Source organism: Chironomus tepperi, unplaced genomic scaffold (genome assembly GCF_022539635.2).
Source record: "Chironomus tepperi strain 1889 unplaced genomic scaffold, CSIRO-AGI_Ctep_v1 contig_394, whole genome shotgun sequence".
Lineage (NCBI taxonomy): Eukaryota > Metazoa > Arthropoda > Insecta > Diptera > Chironomidae > Chironomus > Chironomus tepperi.
The window spans coordinates 179,481-203,099 of record NW_027226516.1 but is presented as its reverse complement, the minus strand read 5'-3'; the positions used below and the strand labels follow the sequence as shown (position 1 = coordinate 203,099).

At 30.8% G+C, this 23,619-nt stretch overlaps 1 protein-coding gene across 1 annotated transcript in view; it reads left to right on the top strand.

Moving 5' to 3' along the window:
- The window catches only part of Sema1a (semaphorin 1a), a 217,783-nt gene that overhangs the window by 158,105 nt on the left and 36,059 nt on the right, over window positions 1-23,619 (top strand). Inside the window, exons 6-10 of the mRNA XM_070648243.1 lie at window positions 10,894-10,998; window positions 11,112-11,200; window positions 12,124-12,265; window positions 13,210-13,331; window positions 15,243-15,323. Of these exons, the coding sequence (XP_070504344.1) occupies window positions 10,894-10,998; window positions 11,112-11,200; window positions 12,124-12,265; window positions 13,210-13,331; window positions 15,243-15,323 (539 nt within the window). The remainder of the gene's footprint in view (window positions 1-10,893; window positions 10,999-11,111; window positions 11,201-12,123; window positions 12,266-13,209; window positions 13,332-15,242; window positions 15,324-23,619) is intronic.

Genomic DNA, 23,619 nt, shown 5'->3' with positions numbered 1-23,619 from the left:
ACATTAACAGGAACAGGAGAGTTGCTTCCTCGAACAGCACAAATTGGTTAATTAATCGAAAAAGCGACCTCATGTCGGCATGACTATTAATTGGTGTCGGTGTCGATTTTAATCCGACATAATGCTTTGATTCTTACTTGATGCTGTATCCGGCTTAAATCTAGAATTTTGTTAAAGTTGGCGTGACATGATGTCGGATCTAGGATCGATTAACTGTATTGTGCTTCTCGGGTTGGCTCTAAATTCAACAGAATCTCGAAATTCACATTTTATTGAACATTCTTTACTAAACTTTCTCATAAATTCCCTATCAAAATTCTCCAAAATTATAAAAATTCCTCTAGCAACTAAGCACAAGTAATCTCCAATTCCACTTAAACTCCCCCCAATCTATTCCAAAAAAAAATCAATAAATTATTTTCGCACTCAAAAATATTCAAAATGAAACATCGAAATAAGCACTTGTAGGTGAAATTTGTATCATTAATCTTATTAACTATCTTTTATGATTCTCATTTCCACCTACTTTTTTTAATGTCTTATTATGTAACTTTTTCATAACAACAACAAAAATGGGACATTTAAAGGTGTGGGTGGATGACGTGAATAACAAAGACAATTTTCAGGCTGAAATTTTCTATTGAAAAAGGGAACCAAAAGATTTTACAGAAAACGATGTCAACAAACGTGCGAGCAATAAAAGAAAGACGAGAACCTAAATTTGTAAAAATTTTCTTTCGATTCCAATGATTTTAATAAAAAATCAACATAAAAAATAGAAAAGTTTCCGTTTGAATATCGTTGAGGAAAGAAAATGTGAAAAAATATTGGAACTGTTTGTGAAATATTATTGTGCTTTTGAATAAATTGAGAAATTTTTATGAATAGGAGTGAAGTAATGAGTTTTGGGGGAGCGTTTTGGAAGTTGAAGTTAGTTATGTACTTTTAGATGTAGTCATGAAGCATCAGAAAAGCTTAAAATTGGTCTTACAAATTTGAGTTTAGTCGGAAAACGTCCTGATTAGTCATAAAGCTCAAATATAGCTTTGAAATTAGTCATATAACCTCAAAAATTGGCACATTGTCTCTAAGCAAGTCACGTAACTTCATATAAAGCTACACAACCCCTATACTACCCACAAAACTTCCAAGTTAGTCATTTAAATTCAAATCTAGTAATACAGTGTCAAATCTAGTCAATGATCCTTAAAACTAATAACACAACCTCAAAACCATTCGCACAGCTTCTAAACAAGTCACATATTCTCAAGTCTATTTAAAAATCCACATACTTTGCCAAAAAGTCTCAATTCTAGTCAGTCTTTTTCTAATCCAGTCAAGCAGCCTCAAATTTAGTCAATAATCCTCAAAACTAGTCACACAAACTCAAATCTATTCAAATGAACTCTAAACTATACAGAAAACCCTCCAAATTATTCAATCAATCCCTTAACTAATCAAAAAACCTCCAAACTAGTCGAACAGCCACTTAACAAGTCATATTACCTTCAAAACATTATTACACTACCTTAAAGCCTGTCATACATTCTTAAATCAAGTCCTAAAATCTCAGAAGTAGTCACTAGGGGTGTCGATTATTTGTTTTATTGTACACTAACTACCCAAATAGGACCCCAAGTATTGTACAAATCAAATCCCAAATAAGAACAAAATATCAGTAAAATAGGCGCATTTTCTGGGATGTTAGGCCAACGCTGAAATTTTAACCATATATTGTTAAATACTATTGCTAAATCTTGTTTAAAATCTTAAAACTGCGATTTTTCACTTGAATTTTCTCAAATTGTTTCTAGAAATTTATCTTAAAATTGCAAAAAATGGCAATTTTGGCATTTAAGAATTTGAAAAATCCTGGAGTTATGGCTTTTCAAAATTTCATTTATAAAAGTGAAAATTTTGGAAAATTGTTTAATAAATAAGTTTAAAATAAGTTTTTGACTGGATTTTCCTACATTTTGAAAAAGTTCTGGAATTTCCACTTGAAATTTACTTGTAAATTAACTCAAATTTTCATATATAATTTTTTATGCATTTTTAACAAGGCAAAAAAATGGGTAGTTTTTTTTTGGCCAATTTTTCTTACCAAATATAGAAAATATTAGTTATAATAAAATTATGAAGAACTTTTCCATAATTATGAAAAAATATAATAATAATACGAGAGAGAAGATTTGTACAAGTACTTGGGTCCAAAACCCAAGTATTTGGGGTACCCCAAATCCTTGCAAAATACCCCAAATCCCAAATACTTGGGATTTGTAATCGACACCCCTAGTAGTCACACAACCCCTGAAGTAGTAAAATAATCTTGAACATTGTCATACAAGCTTTTAACCAGTCACAAAAACTTAAATCAAGTCGCGAATCTTCAAGACTAGTCTCACAACCTCTGAACCAGTCACACAGCTTTTGAATTAGTCAAATAACCATGCATTAAACTCAAGGCATTGACACTCTTCATCCGCTTTCATCCGGCCCATACAAATCATTCATCCGCTTTCATCTTCTTTCATCCGGCCCATATAAGCCTTTCATCCGCTTTCATCCGGCCCATATAAATCTTTCATCCTCTTTCATCCGCTTTCATCCGGCCCATATAATTCTTTCATCCGCTTTCATCCGACTCAGCACAAATTGGTCCGGATGAAATTTTTGTATGGAAAAAGAAAAAAACACTTCATCCGGATGAATTAATGCCTTGGATGAAGTAAATTATTATTTTAATTTATTTAGAATGATGTTATTTAAAAAAAGTTTTTGCAAATTCTACACATTTTGTAAAGTGTAGGAAAGAATTCGCCGAGTTTAAAATTAAGATCGAGTTTTGGTAATATTTTACTACATTTTAACATGCATGGACTGGCTTAAATTTTTTATAACTAATTGGATTTTATGAAGTCATCGCTAAATGTTGAAAATAGCCGTGTTTCTTAACAAGAATAAAAATCCTCAAAAACCCTAATCTTTGCTTAGATTTTCCTGTATTAGGATGAAAATTCCTCAGCTGCTATTGCCTCGGTTTTTGTATATGAATAAAAAACTCTAAAACAAGTCAAATTTTGTCAAATTTTTTTATATTACGGTGAAAAACTCTTGGAACAAGAAAAAAATTCTGTACAAATATTAGAGTAAAGTTCCTTCGGAAAAGCCATATTTTTCCTCAATTTTTTTCTTTTAGGGTAAAAATCCCTCGAAAATGCCAATTTTGCTTTAATTTTCCTATATTAAGATGGAAAATTTTCATATAAGCCCAATTAAGGCTTCGATTTTCCTATATCTGTCTGAAAAATCCCTAAAACAGTCAAATTTTGCCTCAATTTTCATTTATTAGAGTGAAAAGTACTCAATTTTCCTATGTTAGAATGGAAAATCCTTGAAAAACCCAAATTTTGACTGAATTTTCCTAAATTAAGCACCTCATGTCAGCCATAGTTTTCTTCGATTTTAAATTATTAGAGCGAAAAATTCTTCAAAAAGCCAAAATAAGGTATGATTTTCCTATATTTGCGTGAAAAATCCTCGGAAAAGCCATATTTGTCCTCTATTTTCTGTATTATGGTGAAAAATCTTTGGAAAAGCCAATTTCGACTACAATATTCTATACTAATTTAAAAAACACATAGGATGAGCCGAATTTAACATCAGTTCTCTTATATTAGGGTGAAAAATTTTGAGAAAAACCGAATTTTTGGACGAAAAAGGATGAAAAATCATGGAAATTGTTATTTGTTATCTTAATTTTCTCATAATTGAAGAAAAACTTTGGAAAATTCTCATATTTATATGTTAAAATAACTTAAAATGTGATTTTTGTATTAAAAATATTCAAGTAAAAATTTATTTAAAATCATTCATCTTCTTTCAACGATGCTCAAAATCTTTCATCCGTTTCATCCGGCGAGCATATAAACTTTTCATCCGCTTTCAATACAAACTTAAATCCATCCGGCCCATACAAATCTTTCATCCGCTTTCATCCGGCCCAAAATCTTTCAGTTTCATCCGGCCCATACAATCTTTCATCCGGATGAAATTTTTGTATGGAGATGAAGAATCCTTTCATCCGGATGAAACGTGTGTCAATGCCTTGATTAAACTAGTCATGCTAAACTTAGACTTAGTTACATTGTCTCAAATCTAGTCTTATAACCTCAAAAATAGTCATATATCCTCAAAACTAGTCATCAATCTTCAACTCTTATTAAAGATTCCTAAAAATCAGTCGAGTTCTAATTTTCAACCAGCTCTGAAATTTTCAAATCACATTATTCTTGAACATCAAACTGCTCCTGCACACAAAAAATCTCACATCACATAAAAAAAATTATTATTTGAACGCAAAAAAATGGGGAATTTATATAAAAAATTATAGCTTTTCGTTTCACATTTTGTGTATTTTTTTTATGAACACATTTATTTTTTGTAAAAAAAAATAACACATTAAAAGCGAATATTGTTGTCGTTTTTAAGGCGGCACAGTTAAATGGAGACGCAAGGCAGGAAAAAGGAGTTTTACGGTAGATCGAGCACACTAGATGGGTGAAGATAAAAATGTGAAATATTGTATTATCCTGACGTTAATCTGCGCTTTTTTTTCTGTTGACTGTTTTTATGGTTGAGATTTTGCTTTTGCAGAGAGTTGAGGGATTTTGTGGATGCAGATTGGATTGAGATGGTGGCTGGATGGGAAGTGTTGGTTATACTTGTTCATTTACTGCTTTCATGTTCCTATTCTGGAAGGCAAATGAGGTACAAACGCGAAAAAATTGGGTCTCAGATCATCATGAGTCTAGCATGAGGCTGAATTTCACCGATTCTGGTCCAAAAGTGACTCCATAACAGAGTGAAATCGAGTATGTGTAGCTTAGATTACACCATACGCTTTCTATTTGACTCTGTTGCTGACTGTGTCAAGTAGTTTGTACAAATTCTTAGTCTGTATGTTAAATTGCCACTTTTGAACACTAATGGGTACTGTTAAGTATAATATGATCACTAAGTGAGTCATACAAAGGAAAAGACCTCAGGTTCATCGTCTAGAAGCTACAAAATTAGGAATTTTGCCGTTCATCAATCAATATGGTCAATATTTGCATAAAATTGAGTCTCAAATGGCATGAGGATCATTCACTAATTACTTAACGACTTTTTGACACTCTATTGCTCCTCCGTAACCAGATTATTGCTTAAGACCCACAAAATCTGCTACCAACACTAAACAGCGGAACAAAATAAGAATGAAAGGCGCCATAAATTAGCTCAGAAGCCTCAAAGCCTTGTTTTAAGGACCAAATTTGAAATATTGCTTCACACTGCTTAGAAGGCAAAGAGAATGCTCTTAGGAGCAGAATAAGCTAAGAGCAATACTCACGAGCATGCCTATCTAGTATTTTTAAGATTTACAATCTCGTCCCGAACTGGCAGAAATTATCGAAAGATAGAACTGTCTACAGCCGTTATCTAAACGTGGAATTGCGCCACAGCAATGGAAGTAAGAAGTTGGTTCAATCTGTACAATCTGTAGAGCAAGCTCCTTGCCTGTTAGGAACCCAACCTTATAATCCTCCAAAAAAGTCACCCAAAAAATGCGTCTTAACCTCCCAATCTCCAATTTTTCATCATCTTCACGTGTCTGTTTTATTCCTTCATGTTATTCTTCTTATTCTTCACTTTTATTTTCACTGCCTTGAGCATTCAGCCTGTTCCTCCATACATTTATGAAGAACGTCGACGTTACAAAAACGCGGTACAGCAACAGCAAAAAAAAGAAATTCTCTGAATAAAATAATAAATTTTCATGGACTTTAATAAATGCCACATTTTTTTCACTCAACTGAACTGAGAATTTTTTTTTTTGCCATGCACACGAAAAAAAAGGAAGCGTGGAGCTTTCTACTATTTTATGAGGAGGAAAAATGGTTTATTTATTGAAAATTTGCCAGCTGAAAGTTGGAAGATGGAATCTGGTTTGACTTGAGTGAATTTTTTTTCCTTTTTTTTACAAGATCAAGTGAATGATGTTGATGTTCTTGAAGGATTTGATGAGCTTACGGAATGAAAATCTTTTATAGAGTTTATTTGAAAATGTCAAGGATTTACGTTCATGAACTTTTCATAAACAGATGCTCCCCACAACAATCCAAAAATGCTTTTTTCGCGATGCTAACCAGAAAACTGTTATCCAAGAATTTATCAAGCTGACATAAGCAGCAATATATATATAAAAAAATGCGCTAAATCATCATCACAGCCATCACAGCAACTTGTCTCGTCAACACAGAGAGTAAAATAAGTGAGAAGTATCAGAATGTAAAGCACTTTCATGTTATTTTAATATTTATTTGATTCCTTGTTGACGAACGAACGGAAGTACCTACAAACACTAACATAGTTAACGGTAACAGCAATAAAACCATTGTCATCATCATCATCATAAACGAAAGAATGAAAGAAAAGTGATATTTTGCTCTACAAAAAAAATTGCTGTCTTCTTCTTCTTCCTTTTTTTACATTTTTTATACTCTCTTCTTGCTTTTCTCTGTTACACCATTATTATTATATTCTATTCTTACTGTCAACGACATTTACTTTACTTTGAGGATGGCACTTGTACTGGGGATGGAATGTTGATGGGGGAGAAAGCTTTGATGTAATTTGTTTAGATTTTAGAGTTTTTTGAAATTTGTCAGAGTTTTAGAATGTTTTGAGTTTAAAATTAGAACGTTTAGGTGTCCTCAATAGCGCAATTCTATTAATCGGTCGAATTCGGCTCAAATTGGACACTATGCCAGAGTCACGCCGTCCAGGTGTCGGATTTTGAATTGACTAACCGACTTGTACTATTTAGGGTGTTATTTTGCTTCTTATTGATTGAAATCGCATAATTAAATTCTTTACAAAGTAAAGAAAATTCTAAACACAGAGACAACCCATCCTGGGTGACTCTAACTACTGCGTGAATCAAATTCGTTAAAAATCCAGCCTTCTAGACTTAAAAACTACATAAATATCCTACATTCCTTAAAATTCGATTAATTGGTCGAATTTGACTTGAATTGAGCACCAAGCAAGAATCAAGCTGTCAAAGTGCCAGGGGTTGAATTGACTAACCAACTTGTGCTTTTGAGGTCATATTTTGCATCTTATTGATTGAAATTGGATCATTAAGATGCTTAACTACCTCCAAAAGGCACCCAGCATAGAAAAGACCAATTATAGTGTCCCCTAGATGCATTGACATGCAGTCAAATTCGATAAAATCCAGTTTTCATTCATTCATCCGCTGGCGATAGATGAGCTGTAATTCGTGGCTTTTCGATTGACGTCTTGCTCTATCACTGGCCATTTTTTGCCAATTGCCAATACCAAGTGCTACACTGTTTCTATCAACAGCCTCTTACCGGACTCAAAAAACATCAGATATAGCCTACATCCCCCTCAAAATTCCACCCCCAGCAACAAACAAAGCACTTCAAAAATGCTTCATCTTTCCTACATCTCCTCAAAAACGAGACTCTTCTTTTCTTTATCGATTATTTATCGTCATGTTATTTTATTATCAACAAAAAAAGAAAGAAAGAAATATCTCGATATACACAGAAGCCTCACATCCATAAAACATATATGAAAGAAAAAAAAAGTATGTCTATATATATGCACAAGCAACAACAATAATAACAAATAAACGACGTAGATAGATACAAAATAGGAGGAAATGTTTCCAAAAAAAAAAGATCGATATTGTCGTACGAATAAGACATTTGGGAGAGGAGAGCAGCACAAGCGTCATTGGGGAGCAATAATGATAAAAATCAAAATCAGCTCGATTTTTATCCACAAAAATTGTATAAATTTTCATATATAGGCACAACAACACAAAAAAATGGAATTGAAGTGTTTTTTCAACTGAAAGAACCTTTTATTCAGTAACAATACACGAGGATAACAAGATATTCTCTCATCTCATCATTTTTATTTTACTTTTGTTAAAAAAATCAAGTTCCATTTTTGAATTAACGAAAATTTGGGGAGTTTGGAGTGATTGTTTTGTCTTATGGCTATTGAATTGTTGTTCATGGATGAATTGGAAATTTTTATTTTGATATGGGAAGCATAATTGCTCACTTATGGGATGAAAAAAAAAATGTCGATTGGATATCCGAAAAGATTTAATTAGTCTTTTAATGAGGACTGAGGGGTGTCCTCAGTCCTGTTTTGTAAAATGTTTAATTGTTGAGAGTTTTGTTCAATAACTTGAAGTTGTTGCTTTATATTTGACTTTATGGTCCATTCGTATTCTAGAATTTGATAGGTTTGACTTGAATAAGGCTAGAGGTCTAATAATAAAGCTAGGGATGAATTACTTGGGTGATCTCGAAGCTGAATCATCGAACTGGAGCTTAATTGCAGCCTATAACATTTGGGGGCTAAGACAAAATCCAGAACTATGTTTTCCAAACTTTCTTGTGCCGCGGCACACCTTGGTCGTATGCAACGAACGAGCGAATCATATTCCGAGCTAAACAAGTTAAAAATGGTTCCTAGGCTCTTTTAATGCTCCCTTAGGACACATGTACTAACAACAATTTGACACCATCTCCATTTGAAAATCAAACAGCAAATGTGCTCCTGACGAAGGCCTAATGAAGTCGTAGTAGAGCATTTCATATTTGTGTTGCTCAAGTAACATAGAACCCTAGCAGGTTAAGAGCATGATTTCAAGATAAGAGTAAGCTGATATCACTCTCAAGGCCATGCTTAACTGGTATATTTAACTAGAACAAGCTATTAAAAGCATGATTCTTGCCTGTTAGAGGTATATGCTCCAAACAATGTTCAAACATTATAGACATCCCACTTTCAACATTGCAATAGCCTCCAAAAATTCCAAAAACATTCAAACTCAGTCAAATGCGCCACTTCCTTCAATCTACACGCCATGCATCCACATCTTAATCTCCTCTCATTCAACTTTTATTGTTGTTCCGAGCACTTTTTCCTTTTCTACATTTTTTTTTTCATTTTATATTAAGGCCCACTAGACTCAATAACAATAGCATTCATTGCTTTTCATTCTGTCATATTCACTTGGCAACACTGAAATGAAATAATAATGAAAATGATTCCTTTTTTTGTGTTGTATATTTATGGATTAAAATAATTTCACGTGATATTAAATAACAGTAAACAAATGATAAGTAAGGCAGTATTACAATTGAATAATTAACAATAGGGTATGCTGCATAATATTTTTTTTTTTGTTGCTGAATAAAGCTGACAAGACAGGAAAAAATAATGGAAATTGTGATAAAATTAGAAGCTGCGGTAGGATCTGTAAAGGAATATCTTCCTGTTAAATATCAATGTCATAAAGTCATTTTGCTTCTCATTTTACTTTCTGGTAAACAGGGAAACTTTTTCATTTTCTTTCCTGTCATCTGTTATTTTACCCGCTGACAGAAAATTTGAATGGAATTTTTCATTTTTTTGTTCATTTTTTGGGAAATGAGATGAAAATTAATATTTATGGGTATTTTTATCTGTATTTTCGGGGAATTGTGTTCAGTTGTTGTATCGAATTTGCTCAAATTTGTAGCGATGTGGTGAGGATTGCATCATTATTGCTCAGTTTTGCATCAATTTGTTCAGTTTTGCACAACAATTTTGCATCTTTTTGTTTAATTTTGCGCATCATTTTTGCTTAGACTTGCATCATTATTGCTCAGATTTTGCTCAATTTTGCGCATCTCTTTTGTTTAGATTTGCATCAACTTCTTCCATTCTTCAATCGATTTTGCATCTTTTTGCTCAATTTTGAGATACTTTTTTGCTCCGATTTCGCATCAATTTGTTTAATTTTCAGCTATTTTGTATAATTTTGCTCAATTCTGCGCATTTTTTGCTCAGTTCTGAATCACATTGCATCAATTTTCCTCAATTATTGTTGATCTATCAGAAAAAGTATAATTCTGAATTACGGATCCTAAATGGAACTCGAACATATTTCGTACGATTTCCAGTTGCATGTTCCTAACACTAAGCTACACTAACAGGCAATGAGAATGCTTTCATAGTCCAAAAAGACCACTAAGATACCTAAAAGCAGTCTATTTGTCTGTTAGGGATATCGGGGGTATTCGACAGTATGTCAAAGTGCTATACATAACTGATCCATATTCTGCATCATTCTTAATCAGCAAAAGTCAATACCCAAGCAACACAAATGAAGAAGGCTCTGCCACGGAACTTTTAAGCCTCCGCTAAACCTCATTTATTAACACTGTTTGACGTCCATGTGGCTGCCTAAAACAGGTGGCTTCAATTTGATATTAATAAAAGAGGTTTAGCGAAGCCTTAAATGCTCTTTGGCGGAGCCTTAAATGCTCTTTGGCAGAGCCTTCTTAATTCATATCACTCAGAGTAGCAAAGACATTAAAGCACTAAACCTACATAAGAAATTTTCCATTTAAATCGAAAAATTGCGCATTGCTTTTGAATCAAATGAGACAATTCCAGGTAGGATGTATCTGTTTTTAGATATGAATGGAGAATACCTACAATGTCATATTGTATAACCATATAGCTTCAGGGCTGACATTATAAATAAAAGATGAAATGAATATTCATGATTTATATACATTTTACTGAGAAAAATTGAACAATTTTAAACTTAAATCTATCAATTACATTAGTACATGCTCAATTAGTAATTGATTTACATCGTATGTCCAATTGGAATTATTTTTGAAATTATCAAGCAAATTCCGATGAAATTGTAAGTTTGACTTGTAACATTAAGCAATTCAGATCCATTAAGATAAGAAATGACATCAATTTTGACCAAAAATTAATAAACCACACCTTTATTTCCAGATAACGATCTTTACACCGGTACCGATGCCGACTTTAGTGGCAACGATCCAATTATTTATCGTGAGCCACTTCAAACCGACCAGTTTGACAGTCTCAGTTTAAATGGTAAGTAAAAACGCAGTCTGGCCTTATTACAATCACCTGACTGACATTTAATAACAATTTCTTACCCAATGTTCCTAATTGATAATCATCTTTCATTTCTATTTCTTTTTCAGCACCCAATTTCGTGGGATCATTTACATTCGGCGATTTTGTTTATTTCTTCTTCCGTGAAACAGCTGTTGAGTTCATCAACTGTGGCAAGGTATGATGATAATGATGATGAGAGGCTGTAATGTTATTGCTTTATATATATATTTATCTTGTATGGATGTGGAATGAGTTGTTTGGGGATGGAATTGGATCCTTGTGGATGAATTTGTGAGAATTGTGGAAGGGAATTTTCGAGGGTTTTGAGGTTAGAAAGGCCATAATCTTCAATTAAATTATGAATATGGCAATATCCTAGTCAAATGGATTCTAGGTTCACTCATTTGTAAGCTAAGATGTCTAGGATCACCTGAATTCTGGACACTCAGCTGGGATACCCTAACTGTCAAAGAGCATGGCTTCATGGTATATAAAGACCATTGGGGTACCTAAAGCCGGTCTATTTGATTATTAGGGATAGGCACTGATTGGATATAACCAATTACTGACTTAGATAAATTTAATTACGTCGATCAGGTAGTATTAAGTCTACAATTTGCCTAGAGCTGGTTCAAAAACTTCGATTTACAATTTTGATGCCAACTAGTTCCCTAACATACAAAGAGCATGCTCACAAAAGTGACTATACTCAGAGTATGCTCTTTGTCTGTTAGGATGTGCCTCCAAAAATTGTTGTAAATATCTTGAACCGTATGCCATATGCGGTTTTTGTCAATGCCATCCTCCAAGGTGTGCCGCAAAAGATGTAAGATTGCCCACTACTGCTCTAGCTTCTCTCACTTCCTAATTATGAGCATTTCAATCCTAAATCAACGAAACAGCTTAAAATATCCACAAGGAATCTTCAAACATCCACAAACCCCCTACAAAAAACCACATTGCCTATCTATTTCATCCATTTAAATTAAATTTAATTAAATTACAATGGTCTATCCTCAAATGAGATCATAATAGCGTTATTTATGGTAAATATTTCTTATTTATGACATTCTTCCCCTTCTTATATCATCAACGCAGGTTGTATATAGTCGTATTGCACGTGTATGTAAATGGGATAAAGGTGGACCTCATCGCTTCCGTAATCGTTGGACGACATTCCTTAAATCACGCCTCAATTGCTCCATACCCGGAGACTTTCCATTCTATTTTAATGAAATTCGTAAGTTTTTTTTTTATTCTTCTTTTTTTAATTTAATTTAATTAGATTTTGTTTTGATTTATTCATCAAACTTGTTTCAGAGTTTAACAAAAAAAAGAGAATTTTCTAATTAGAATGTCTTTTTTTTTCATGAGAAAATTTTAAAATTGAAAAGTTTTTTGCTTTAAATTGGAAATTTGCTAGGAAAGTTATTTTCTATTGAAAATTGAATAAAACTTTTTTCATTCGATTTGATTAATTGGAAAAAATTTTAATTTAAATTTTGTATTAAAAAACATGAAAAATTGTGACAAATGATGAAGATAAGATTTGATGTCTAGATGACAGTTTGATTTGAATTTTGACAGTTTTATGAAATTTGAATTTAAACAATATTTTGGAATTTGAATTTTGAAAATGTTTGAAATTTGAATTTTGAAGGTTTTGCAATTTTGAATTTTAACGTTCTTTTGAAATATGAATTTTTAAAAGTTTGAATTTAAATTTTAGAATCTTTTAAAAATGTTTGAAATTTGAATTTTAAAATCTTTTTGAAATTTGAATTTTAAAATCTTTTTGAAAATTCAATTTTAAAATGATTTAAAAATTTTTTAAAATTTTTGAAATTTGAATTTTAAAATCTTTTTGAAATTTAAATTTTGAATTTTGAATTTTTTTGAAATTTGAATTTGAAATTTTTAGCTTTCAATAATTAAAATTTAATTTTAGGAGTCATTGAAAAATTTAAAATTCAATTATCAATTTTTTCACTTTTTCAATTTTTTGAAAAATTCAACAAATCAACCAAAACTAGCACAGCTTAACTTTATTTCAATTCCAATTCAATCTATTGTCACAAGTCATTGATTAATCTACTAAAGTCCTTGCCATTAATTTTACAACTTTTATTGAACATTTTCCAAACAAATAATCTAAAAATTCAACTTTATTTTTCAATTTCACAGAATCCAACAGTGATCTCGTCGAGGGCACTTACGGCAACACAAATGCTCGATTAATCTACGGTGTCTTTACAACATCACATAATGCGATTGCTGGTTCCGCCATCTGTGCATTCTCACTGCAGGTAAGATAAATCAAATATAAAAAAGGAGAAAAAATGTCTTAAAGATAAGCACCGACTTGTATTTGTGTATGAAAATAGAAAGGAATTTCCTTTTTGTATTATCGACTCATTGATGTTTAAATGAAAAAGAAGCTTGAATGGTGCTCAGTTTTCCTTTTAAAATGCACACAAAAAAAAACAGTCTTTGCAATGATGAAGTTTTTCATTCAAAAATTCCATTTATTCTGCTCGTCATTTTCATCGAATGAATAGAGAAGATAAACAAATATGAAGTAAGGAAGTCATTTGGGAAACTAAGAAGAGATGAGTGCTTTTATCGTCGATTTAGAATTTGAGTTTAGAGCTTGTTTTGTGTATTAAGTTGATAACTTTGTGCCGGATCGTACATAAATAGGTTGTTCATCTGCGCTGATCTCGGTTTTTTGGTGTCAAAAAATTTAAAACCTATATGTCCTCGGTAAGCACACGCCAAATCAGCCCTACAGTAAACATACTTAATTTTCAGATGTGTCAATATGTTCAATAATATCCAAGCAATATTGATCGATAGGACCATGGATATATAAATAAATACCTTAAATACAGAGTCAACACACGCCAGACTTTCCTCTGTTTGCATTAAATGTATAAGGCTTATTTGTATTTTTATACATTCAATTCAATATGGTTAAGTTTGATCAAGTGTTTTAAAGTCTATTTGTATACTTTTGTGAACCGGTACTCAAAAATTCAGAGACATGTGGTATGTTTTTCATAACATTGATGTTCTGCATTGATGATTTAGAACCTCACTTGATTATTTACTAATTTTGCTGGCACGTACAGATCAACTGTGATTCATGGCCTATCTCAGTAGACGTTAAGTCTACATTTAGGTACGGTTGCTTTCCGAGAGTTCTATCGCTAAATTATTAATAGCCGTGAAATACCTTAGTACAGCTAAGAAACTTCAAGATCTTTGAACATTACCACTTACCGAGCTTCTCAATGATTGTCTTTACGTCTAGACTAATCTTCATCTTGCGAATATGAAGTTTATACGGATTCTAAATGAACTCTGAATTTCGTGTTGTTTACTACTGACTGTTTAATGAAGCCTTACGTAGCTCGGCGTGGAAATCTGAATTAGTAACAACCAGAGTTAATCAAATAAACCAAATTCGACATCTCGAGACCAAGACCGAGATGAGTTGATATAGTCCAAATAGGCAAAGAGACCGCCTATTTACATTTAAGTACATCACGTGTGATTCATGGGATTCATGAAAGCATGCTCTTTGCCTGTTAGGATTAGTATCGAGAACTGTTAGAAACAACACTTGAGAATTCAATCTTTAAGGTGCAAAAGACACCTCCACTAGAGACCAGATTCCACTAAAGTCATCCCAACTCTGCTAAGAAGACAAAATTTGGACAAAACACCAACAAAACCAAAACAATTTCCTTAAAAAATCAGCACAAAAAAAGCTAAAAAATAAATAAATATAAAATTTTGATAGACGATCTAAAAAGGCTTCCCATTCTTCACTGTAAAGCTTTTCTCATTCTCATTCTCAATACTCCATTTTTCATAAAGCTGTCTTCATCTTCAAAAGCCCTCATGATGTTGATGCTTTATAATATCATAAGAAAAGCATAAAAAAGGAATTGAAAACGCAAACACTTTTTTTTTGTGTCATTGAGCATTTGCAGAGTATATAACAAGGATTAAGGATAGAACTAACTTTGTTCCAAAAATTTTGCACATAAAGATATGGAAAACTTCCCTTTTTTGCCATTGTTTATTGTTATTGTTTTTTACAAATTTTCCATTTCCATTTGAATTTTCCTCTTGTGTTTGCCTTCCTCCTTCTTTTTTTTGGAACTTGATATGATAAACAAATTTTTTATCTTTTTTCTATTTCTTTTTAGGAAATTTCTGATACATTTGAGGGCAATTTTAAGGAACAATCTAGTGCACATTCTACATGGAAACCAGTGGATAAGTCAAAGGTAAGGATGAAAGTTATTAGTATTATAAAAAATTTTATTCCTTTTTGCTTTTATACCTTCATCGTAAAACTATCTACGTGATGGTGCCTTTCTACTTTATCTTTTGGTATTTTTGTGAAGGTAGCGGATTTTTTTGTAGATTTTTGAATGATATTATCAAGCTGAGATAAGATGGATTTCTGAGAAATTTTATATTTTGATGTATCAAGGAGTCATTCACTCAATATGATAGCTTTTTAGTGGGAAGAAAAGTCTCATCAGTGTTGCAACACTTAAAACAAATGGGTAAAGAGCGGGGGATAGGGCTTGGGGGTCTGAAAACTTGTTTTTATATAGATAATAATACACAAGTGAAGGGTCAACGGTCAACATTGCCAACCCCTATAAACGAGCTACTTAATAAATTAACAGCTTTTAAATAACTATCTTGTATTAAGGTTAGCCAAGGGCGAAGCAGGAATTTTGTTTTGAGGGATTGTTTTTGTTAGAAAAGCCAACATTTTGGGACAAATTCAAGATTTTTGGCACGAAAAACCCTAAGATCCTAAAACGTTTTGACCACAAAATGGGTTTAAATCCCTAATAACGACTCCTTCTCCTGGATACACGTCCGGTGTTCCAAAAAATTGATTTGTAGTTCGTTCATTTTTTTCTTTTGTATGAAACACCAAATTGTGAGAATATTTGGAATTTTTGTCTCAAAAAATCATAAAAAATTGAAAAATTGTATGTAAAGAAGAATTTTTGAGTGTAAACCTAATACGTAGCTTGTGCCACAGATCCAAAAAGGTTAAACTTTCATCCTTTTGATTGACTTGATTATTGACTGATATTTTGGTCTAAGCGGTGTGAAATTTGTCCTGCATGTCATCAATTCTAGATTCAATACAAAGTCATGCTTATTTTGAAGCTTATTGCTAATTTCACAGATCAAGTCACAAAGCTCAGAAGATGGTTTAAGGTCTTAAAGTGTTTAAACACTTTGCTGTCCTTTAATCAAGTTTCAGTATTGAAAAGATTAAGATTCTACACCATTTAATGCCAACATCACCCAAATCTGACTAAAAGCATTCAAGAAGGTCAAAACAGAACATTCTCAATTCCTTAATGCTGAAAATTTCCTCAATGCATTGTTATTTGTAAGAAGTAGAAAATGTATCTCATGTTTCAATTAATTCCAAACCTTCAATATTGTGTAGGGGAAAAGCTCACGGGAGGGATTTTCCTTAAAATAGGAAAAACGAAGAAAATTTTAGATTTCATTATAATTTCTGGCCAACTTGTTCATGCTTCCTTTTTCATGCTTTTATATGACAACAACAACGACGATTTCCCATACATGAACAAATAGCAGATTTTCGTTGTAATGTCTTCTGGGCAAATGAGACTCAGTTGCGTAAATGGAAAGGCATTTTTTGCCTTCCCATTCTCATATCGACCTTTAATTTTTTTTTGCTGCTGTTGCTGTTGCTAGGGTGAGAATGAACAAAAAAAAAAAAAACTTTTTATTTTTCTGTTAAAAAAGATTGAAAAAATGCGATAGACATGTGAAATGTTCAAAAAAGAGAGAAACTTCTTATTTTTTATTTATATTTATTTGACAACTAGTATTAAGTTCCATCTTAGAAAATGTGTAGTGTGACAGAATGATAAGGAGATGGAACGATGAGGATAGGCTTATTTTTATTTATAACACATGAACTGTGTAGATGTTTTTTGAGAAAATAGATGACTGTGCTGGAATATTGTTTTGAGGGTACATATCTACTTGATATTGTTTTTGTAGTCTTTTTGGGGTTCAGAAGTGAACGAACTTTTGAAATTTATTAGTTTTTGGTGAATTTTGTTAGTGTAGTTTGATTCTGTGGATAGTTAGGCTGATTTTTTGTTTAAATTAGAGTGTGGCCGTCTCAAATTCGAGTTTTTCGACATTAGATTGTCCAAAAATTCAAACATTTCGAACTTAACTTATTTTAAAATAAAAATTTAAATTACGAAGAAAAGTAAAACGGTCAAAAAAAATTGAATTTTAACAAAAAATAATTTTTTTTTTCGAAAAAAATTAACGGTCGTTTTTAAGACAGTCACTCATTGGTTTAAAAACTTACCATAGAAGACAAAAAAAAAACGTTATTACGGGTAAATGACATGATATTGTGCAGTTGATGACTAGTAACTTATTTTTGTCAACTCGGGTTAGTTGCAGTTTTGAATTTCATTGAAAAACGAGACAATGCTTTGAAATTAAAGCATTGATTTGATTTTAAACACAATTTAAAGTTAAGCTTCAAATTTAAATGAAAATGTAAATCGACACTTTGAAATTCAACAAAAGAAATAAATCGCTGCTTTAAATTCAAATCACAAATAACTGAATCGCTGCTTTAAAATAAGAAAAGTAAAGCGTTAATTTAATTTTCATTTAATAACAAGTCATTGCTTCAAATTCCAAAAAATTTAATTCATTTATTTACTCTATAATTACAAATAATGCATTAAAAATAAATCAAAGCCTCAAAATTAGGTTTAAAATATGTATTTTATCATAAATTATGATTATTTAAACCCCAAAAAATGCCACAAAAATCACAAAGAAAAGTCACAACATCAGCTAAATTTAGCCAGTATCAATGCATAACTCCCACTAATTCCATCAAAAATTTAATCACAAAAGGATAGAAACAAAATTATGTCGAAATGTTCGTAAAATATTAAATAAAAATTTATTTTAAGCTTCATTCCGCATCGACAGCAAAAATCAACTATATTCGGTTATTCAACATCAAAATGTATGAACTATATTAATAGTATAAGTTCAAAAGCATATTTTTGCTATCAGCACAAAAGCTTATTTAATTTTTAAAACATTTATTCCTTGCGCTTCTTCATTTCCTATGTATTTTATATGCACCATAGCACCACCAACAACAATCAGCTTAAAATAAAACGAAAAAAAGTTCTGTTGAAACAAAGAGAATAGTTTCTGATTATTCCACCCACATCATTCTTTTCAACCTCTTTCGCTCTATCTGCATCAGCTTCGCAACCACTGAAGCCATAGAGATGAGCAACAAAAAAAATGTTATTTAAACAATTTCATTTCTCTTGCCATTTGTGGGTTTTGTTTATAAATTACGGACTGATAGTTTTTGGAATTATATTCGTTTTTGGTTCCTATATCCGAGATATTTAATAGATTTTTTCACGTTTTTCTTATTTAATGAAGGAGTTAAGTCGAGTTGATGTCAAGAAAAATTGATTTTGCGAAATTTTGAGATTCCTAATTTCAAGAAATTGAATTCTTAAACTGAAATTAAAATTCTTAAATTTTGAGAATTAAAATTCAAAGTTTTAAATTTCAAATTAAAAGTTTTAGATTTTAAATTTAAAGTTTTAAATTTCAAATTTCAAGTTTAAATTTCAAATTTTTTCAAATTTCGAATTTAAAGTTTTTTTTTAAATTTCGAATTTAAAGTTTTAAATTTCAAATTTAAAGGTTTTAAATTTAAAATTTTGAATTCTAAAATCATTTAAATTTAGGGCTTTAATATTTAAGTGTTTAAAATGCAAAAACATTAATATTATAAAACTTAAAGGCAACAATTTTGAATTATTAAATTTGAATCTTACAATTTAAAATTTATTCATTTGTATTCAACATTTTAATATGAAATTCAAAATTCAAAATTCACATTTTATGTGAATTTTCCAATTTAAAAACCAAATTTTGAAAATTGAAAATTTATAAAGTTTGAACCTTAAAATTCAAAAGTTAAAAATTCAAATTTCTTAATTTGAAATCTAAAAATAAAAGTCGAATACAATCACAAAGTTCAACAGAACTTGAATTCGACTCAAATTTCAACAGAACTTGAAGTCGACTTGAATTTCCCATTCAAAATCCAAATCAACATCAAACTATTTTAAACTCTTAAATAAAAAATTCTAAAATTACAAAACATTGTAATTTAAATTGCTTTGACATTTAAAGAGACTCTTGCATGAATACTTGAATGTCAAGATATTTAATTACCTGGTATTTACTCGCAATTATCAGAAATCGACCTTTACATAAACATGAGTCCTTTTTCAAAAACAAATCAACAAAAAATAAGTGGCATCAATTTCAAAATAAGAAGAAAAATTTCAACTGAGAAAATTAATATTTAATATTTCTTGAAATTGATGCCTGAATGCTCCTTGTTTACGGACTGTTTTCATTTGAAAACTGAGCCGTGAAGCGAAAAAAATCTTTAAAGCATCAATTAATGAGTTTTTATGCTTGAGATCTCTTTTTGAAGGTTACATTAAACGAGAAAAAAGTAATTTAAAATTTTTGAAGTTTAATTTAATTCATTAAATCCAAAAACTTACTGTCTGAGGCTTGCAGGCATCAAACCTATTAAAAAAACTTCTTTAATAAGACATTTAATTAAATAAATCAAATTGCCTGGAAACCTTTAAGCTAATTAAAATAACATTCCAAGAACTATTTGCAAAATTGTTGAAATTGTATTCCAAGAAGTCAATATAAAGCAACAAAATAACTGACATTATGAAATTGGAAAACTTTTCCAATTAAGTTCTCTATTAGTAACAAGTAAATAACCTTGAATGTCAGAAGCATAGAAATAAATGTGACAAATATTTGAAAATTAGAGATTTTATTCTCGAGTGTTTGGGTGGATTAGGAGGGAAATGTAGGGGGGGGGGGGGGGGGGGGGGGTCTACTAGGGGGTGTTCAGGAGGATGGGAGGCTTGTCATTCAAACTCTTTAATTTGCAAGATTTTTCATTTTTAAAAAATTAATCTAAATTTAAAAAAATTATATTAAATTAAAAAATCCAAATCCCCCAATTTAAAATAAAATAAAGTCAAATCATAAAGTTAAAAAAGTTGAAAAAAATCTAAAAACAACTCAAAATTGACTAAATTAATTCTAAATTGTCTATCCTTTTCCAATGTCACATTAAAATTACACAAAAAAAATAATCTAAATTCTAAATTTGTCACAAAAATTAAATTTCTTCAACCATAAAATACGATAATTTGAATATAATATGAATTCATTTCATAATCACATCAATTTTCATTTTCAAGAATTAAAAAAACTTACTTAACAAAATTGTTTCATGATATAAAATAATGTTGTTTAACAATTCATGTGTAGACTTGAACATTTCTTCTCATTCGAATTGTGAAATTCAACATAAAAAATATTTCAAATATTTAAATGCAGGAAAGAAAAGTTGCAGACATAATGAGGAAACGAACAATGATGATCCTTTTGTACTGATGATTATTTCTAGCTACAATGAGATGAATGAAAAGTAAACGCGCATAAACTATGACTATAGACAATTGTTTTAAATTATTAAGAGGATTTTGTCAGGTTATTTTGAAATTTTGAAAATTAGAAATTTTGAAATTTTTTTTGTAAGGATTTTTTTGATATTAAAATTTAAAAAAATTAATATTAATCAAAATTTAAAAATTTAAATCAAAATTTAAAAAACTTTAATAACTTAAATTCAAAAATTGTTTTAAAAATTCAGATTTGGAATTCAAAAAAATTAAATTCAAAGATTTTAAATTAAATTTAGCAATCTAAAATTAAATTAAAATCTTCAAATCAACTTTAAAAGTTTAAAATTTAATTCAAAAATTCAAAATCAAATTGACTCATTTTAACTTTAATTTGAAAATTCAAAGTAAAATTTAAAATACAAATTTAAATTTGAAAATTTCAAAAATTAAAATTAAGTTCTAAGATTCAAAATTAATTTTAAAAAATAAATTAAATTTAAAAATCTGAATTTAAATTAATATTTTAATATCTCAATTTAATTTCAATTTAAATTTTTTAAAATTAAAATTGAATTTTAAATTATTGAAATTTCAAAAAAAATTTAAAAATTCAAATTTAAAATTTAAAAATCAAAATTAAAATCAACAAAAATTCACAAAAATTCAAATTGAACATTTTTTAAAATATTAAAACAACTTTTAAATTTTTTGTTAAATTAAAAATTTCACTTAACCTCCAAAATACCCACAAAACCCCACACAAGGATAATCATACGATTCAAAACACATCAACATCTTTCTAAACTTTATGCCGCAAAGTCTAGGCTGTTGAACTCATGCATACTATATAGTTCCTATTCTACTGTATTTTCCTTCCTTCCATTCTTCCTCTCGTGTCTGTTCTCATTCTTTTCTCAAGCATATAAAAGATAGCAGCAGCAAAAAAATAAAAAAGTTTCATGATGATTTTCACGTACATTATTTTCAATTTTTATCTCTAATATGAAAATAGAAAAATTTAAGGAAATTATGCGAAAGAGCTTTTCTCCTTCAAAACATGAACAAGTATCATGAAAGTATAAGCAGGTCTACTATTAGCATCATCAATATCATTATCTCATTCTTCTGCAATGTGTATATGAAGATACTTTATACTTCCGCTTATTTCATCGCCTTTCTTTGCAATATGAGGCACTGAATGAAATTAAGTTTGTGCAGGGAGTGGTGACTTTTGAGGTTAGAAATTTGAAAATTTTTGGAGGTTTGAAATTTGAAAATTTTTGAGGTTAGAATTTTAAAAAAGGTTTCAGGTGAAGCTTATTAAGGTTAGGCGAGGCCTATTGAGGTTAGGTTACCTTTTAGGTGAAATTGAGTGAGGTTACGTCAGGTTAAAAGAGATTAAGTGAGGTTAGGTGAGATTAGGTGAGGTTAGGTGAGGTTAGGTGAGGTTAGGTGAGGTTAGGTGAGGTCAAGTGATGCTAAGTGAGACTTATTCAGGTTAGGCTACCTTTTAGGTGAGGTTAGGTTTGCAAAAGTGAGGTTAAGTAAGGTTAAGTGAAGTTAGGTGAGGTTAGATGAGGTCAGATGAGATTAATTGAGGTTAGAGTTCAATTTAAATATCTTCAAATTTCTGCCATCAATCTTTCTAGTCTAAATATATTCAAAATTGCTTAAAATAAACCCCACACCCCTAACAACAACACAACATATCCAAATAACAAGAAAAATCGTCCATTGGGCTTCTTAATAAATACAATAATGGCAATTTTATCAGAATTAATGTCGCCATGGTTGAGTGTTCATGAGCCACTGGACTTCTTACAATGTGTGCTTTTTATTAAAAAAAGCAGAAAAAGGAAAAAAGTTTGTGAGGGTTTATATGCACACTCAAATATAAATGGCCTTTAATAACTTAGATAAACATTTGCTTTTTAAAGAAACCAGACGTACAGTTTGATATTTTAAATTTGTTCATGAATAACAATTGGGTATATGGAAGTTTAAGGATGTTTTTAAGGAATATGAAGGAACAGGAGTTTTTGTGTTGTCTGGTTGGATTTGGGAGGTGAAAGCTGAATTGTAGATGAGTTGGGGTGCAAAATGATCGCTAGATGGATGCCACATCGTCGCATTGACATCAATACATGAGACTGTCGTCAAGAATGGCAATATGACGTCTATTTTATGGTGAAAACCCCGAGAGGATTAATAGAGTGAACCGCAATCGATTGGGACGCAATCAGTCGTCATGATGACGTCAAGATCGATTCATGCTGTACTGTTAATACGGCGATATGACAGCACCCTAGCGAACACGTTGTGTCATTCGGGAAAATGACTTCCTACTACCCTCCCCCACTCCTAAAGCTCATACCCACAAAATAATTCAAACACACATAAAAAAAGATTAAAATAAACATAAATGCATTAATCAAAGAAACAAGTGGTAACAGAGAAACTTTTTTTCTATATTCAGTCATATTAAAAGCATCCTCAACATTTTACCATGACTAGTCTAACAAAGAGGAGTTTAATTATTTAGGAAAAAAAAAAATTATAAAGTGTGGATAAACTTGATAATGAAAATTTGCATTTTAAATAAATGCCAAACAGAATTTTTTTTCATAAATTTAACTGAATTAAAAATAATTTTTTTTGTGAGAAAAAGTTGATAAAATGGTTGGAGGGGATTAAATGAAAGCATAAAATGCATAAGCAAACTGAGAAAAGTATTCGAGTACTTTATGTTTTAGGAATCATATTTAGTGAGAATGTTGAAGTTGGGTAGTAATTTGGGGTTTGATGGATAAGGCGCATTTTTTGGTGTTGCTCTATAAAAGGGGGGGGGGGGGGTTGCCAGAACTGTTTTCTGGGGGTAGGAATAGGATTTTTGTCTTGAAAATGCGCCTTTGTTCTATAATCTTTAGTTCCTACCTGAATGAATGATTAGATATCCCCTGAATGACCCTTTGGGTACCCTCTTTGTGAC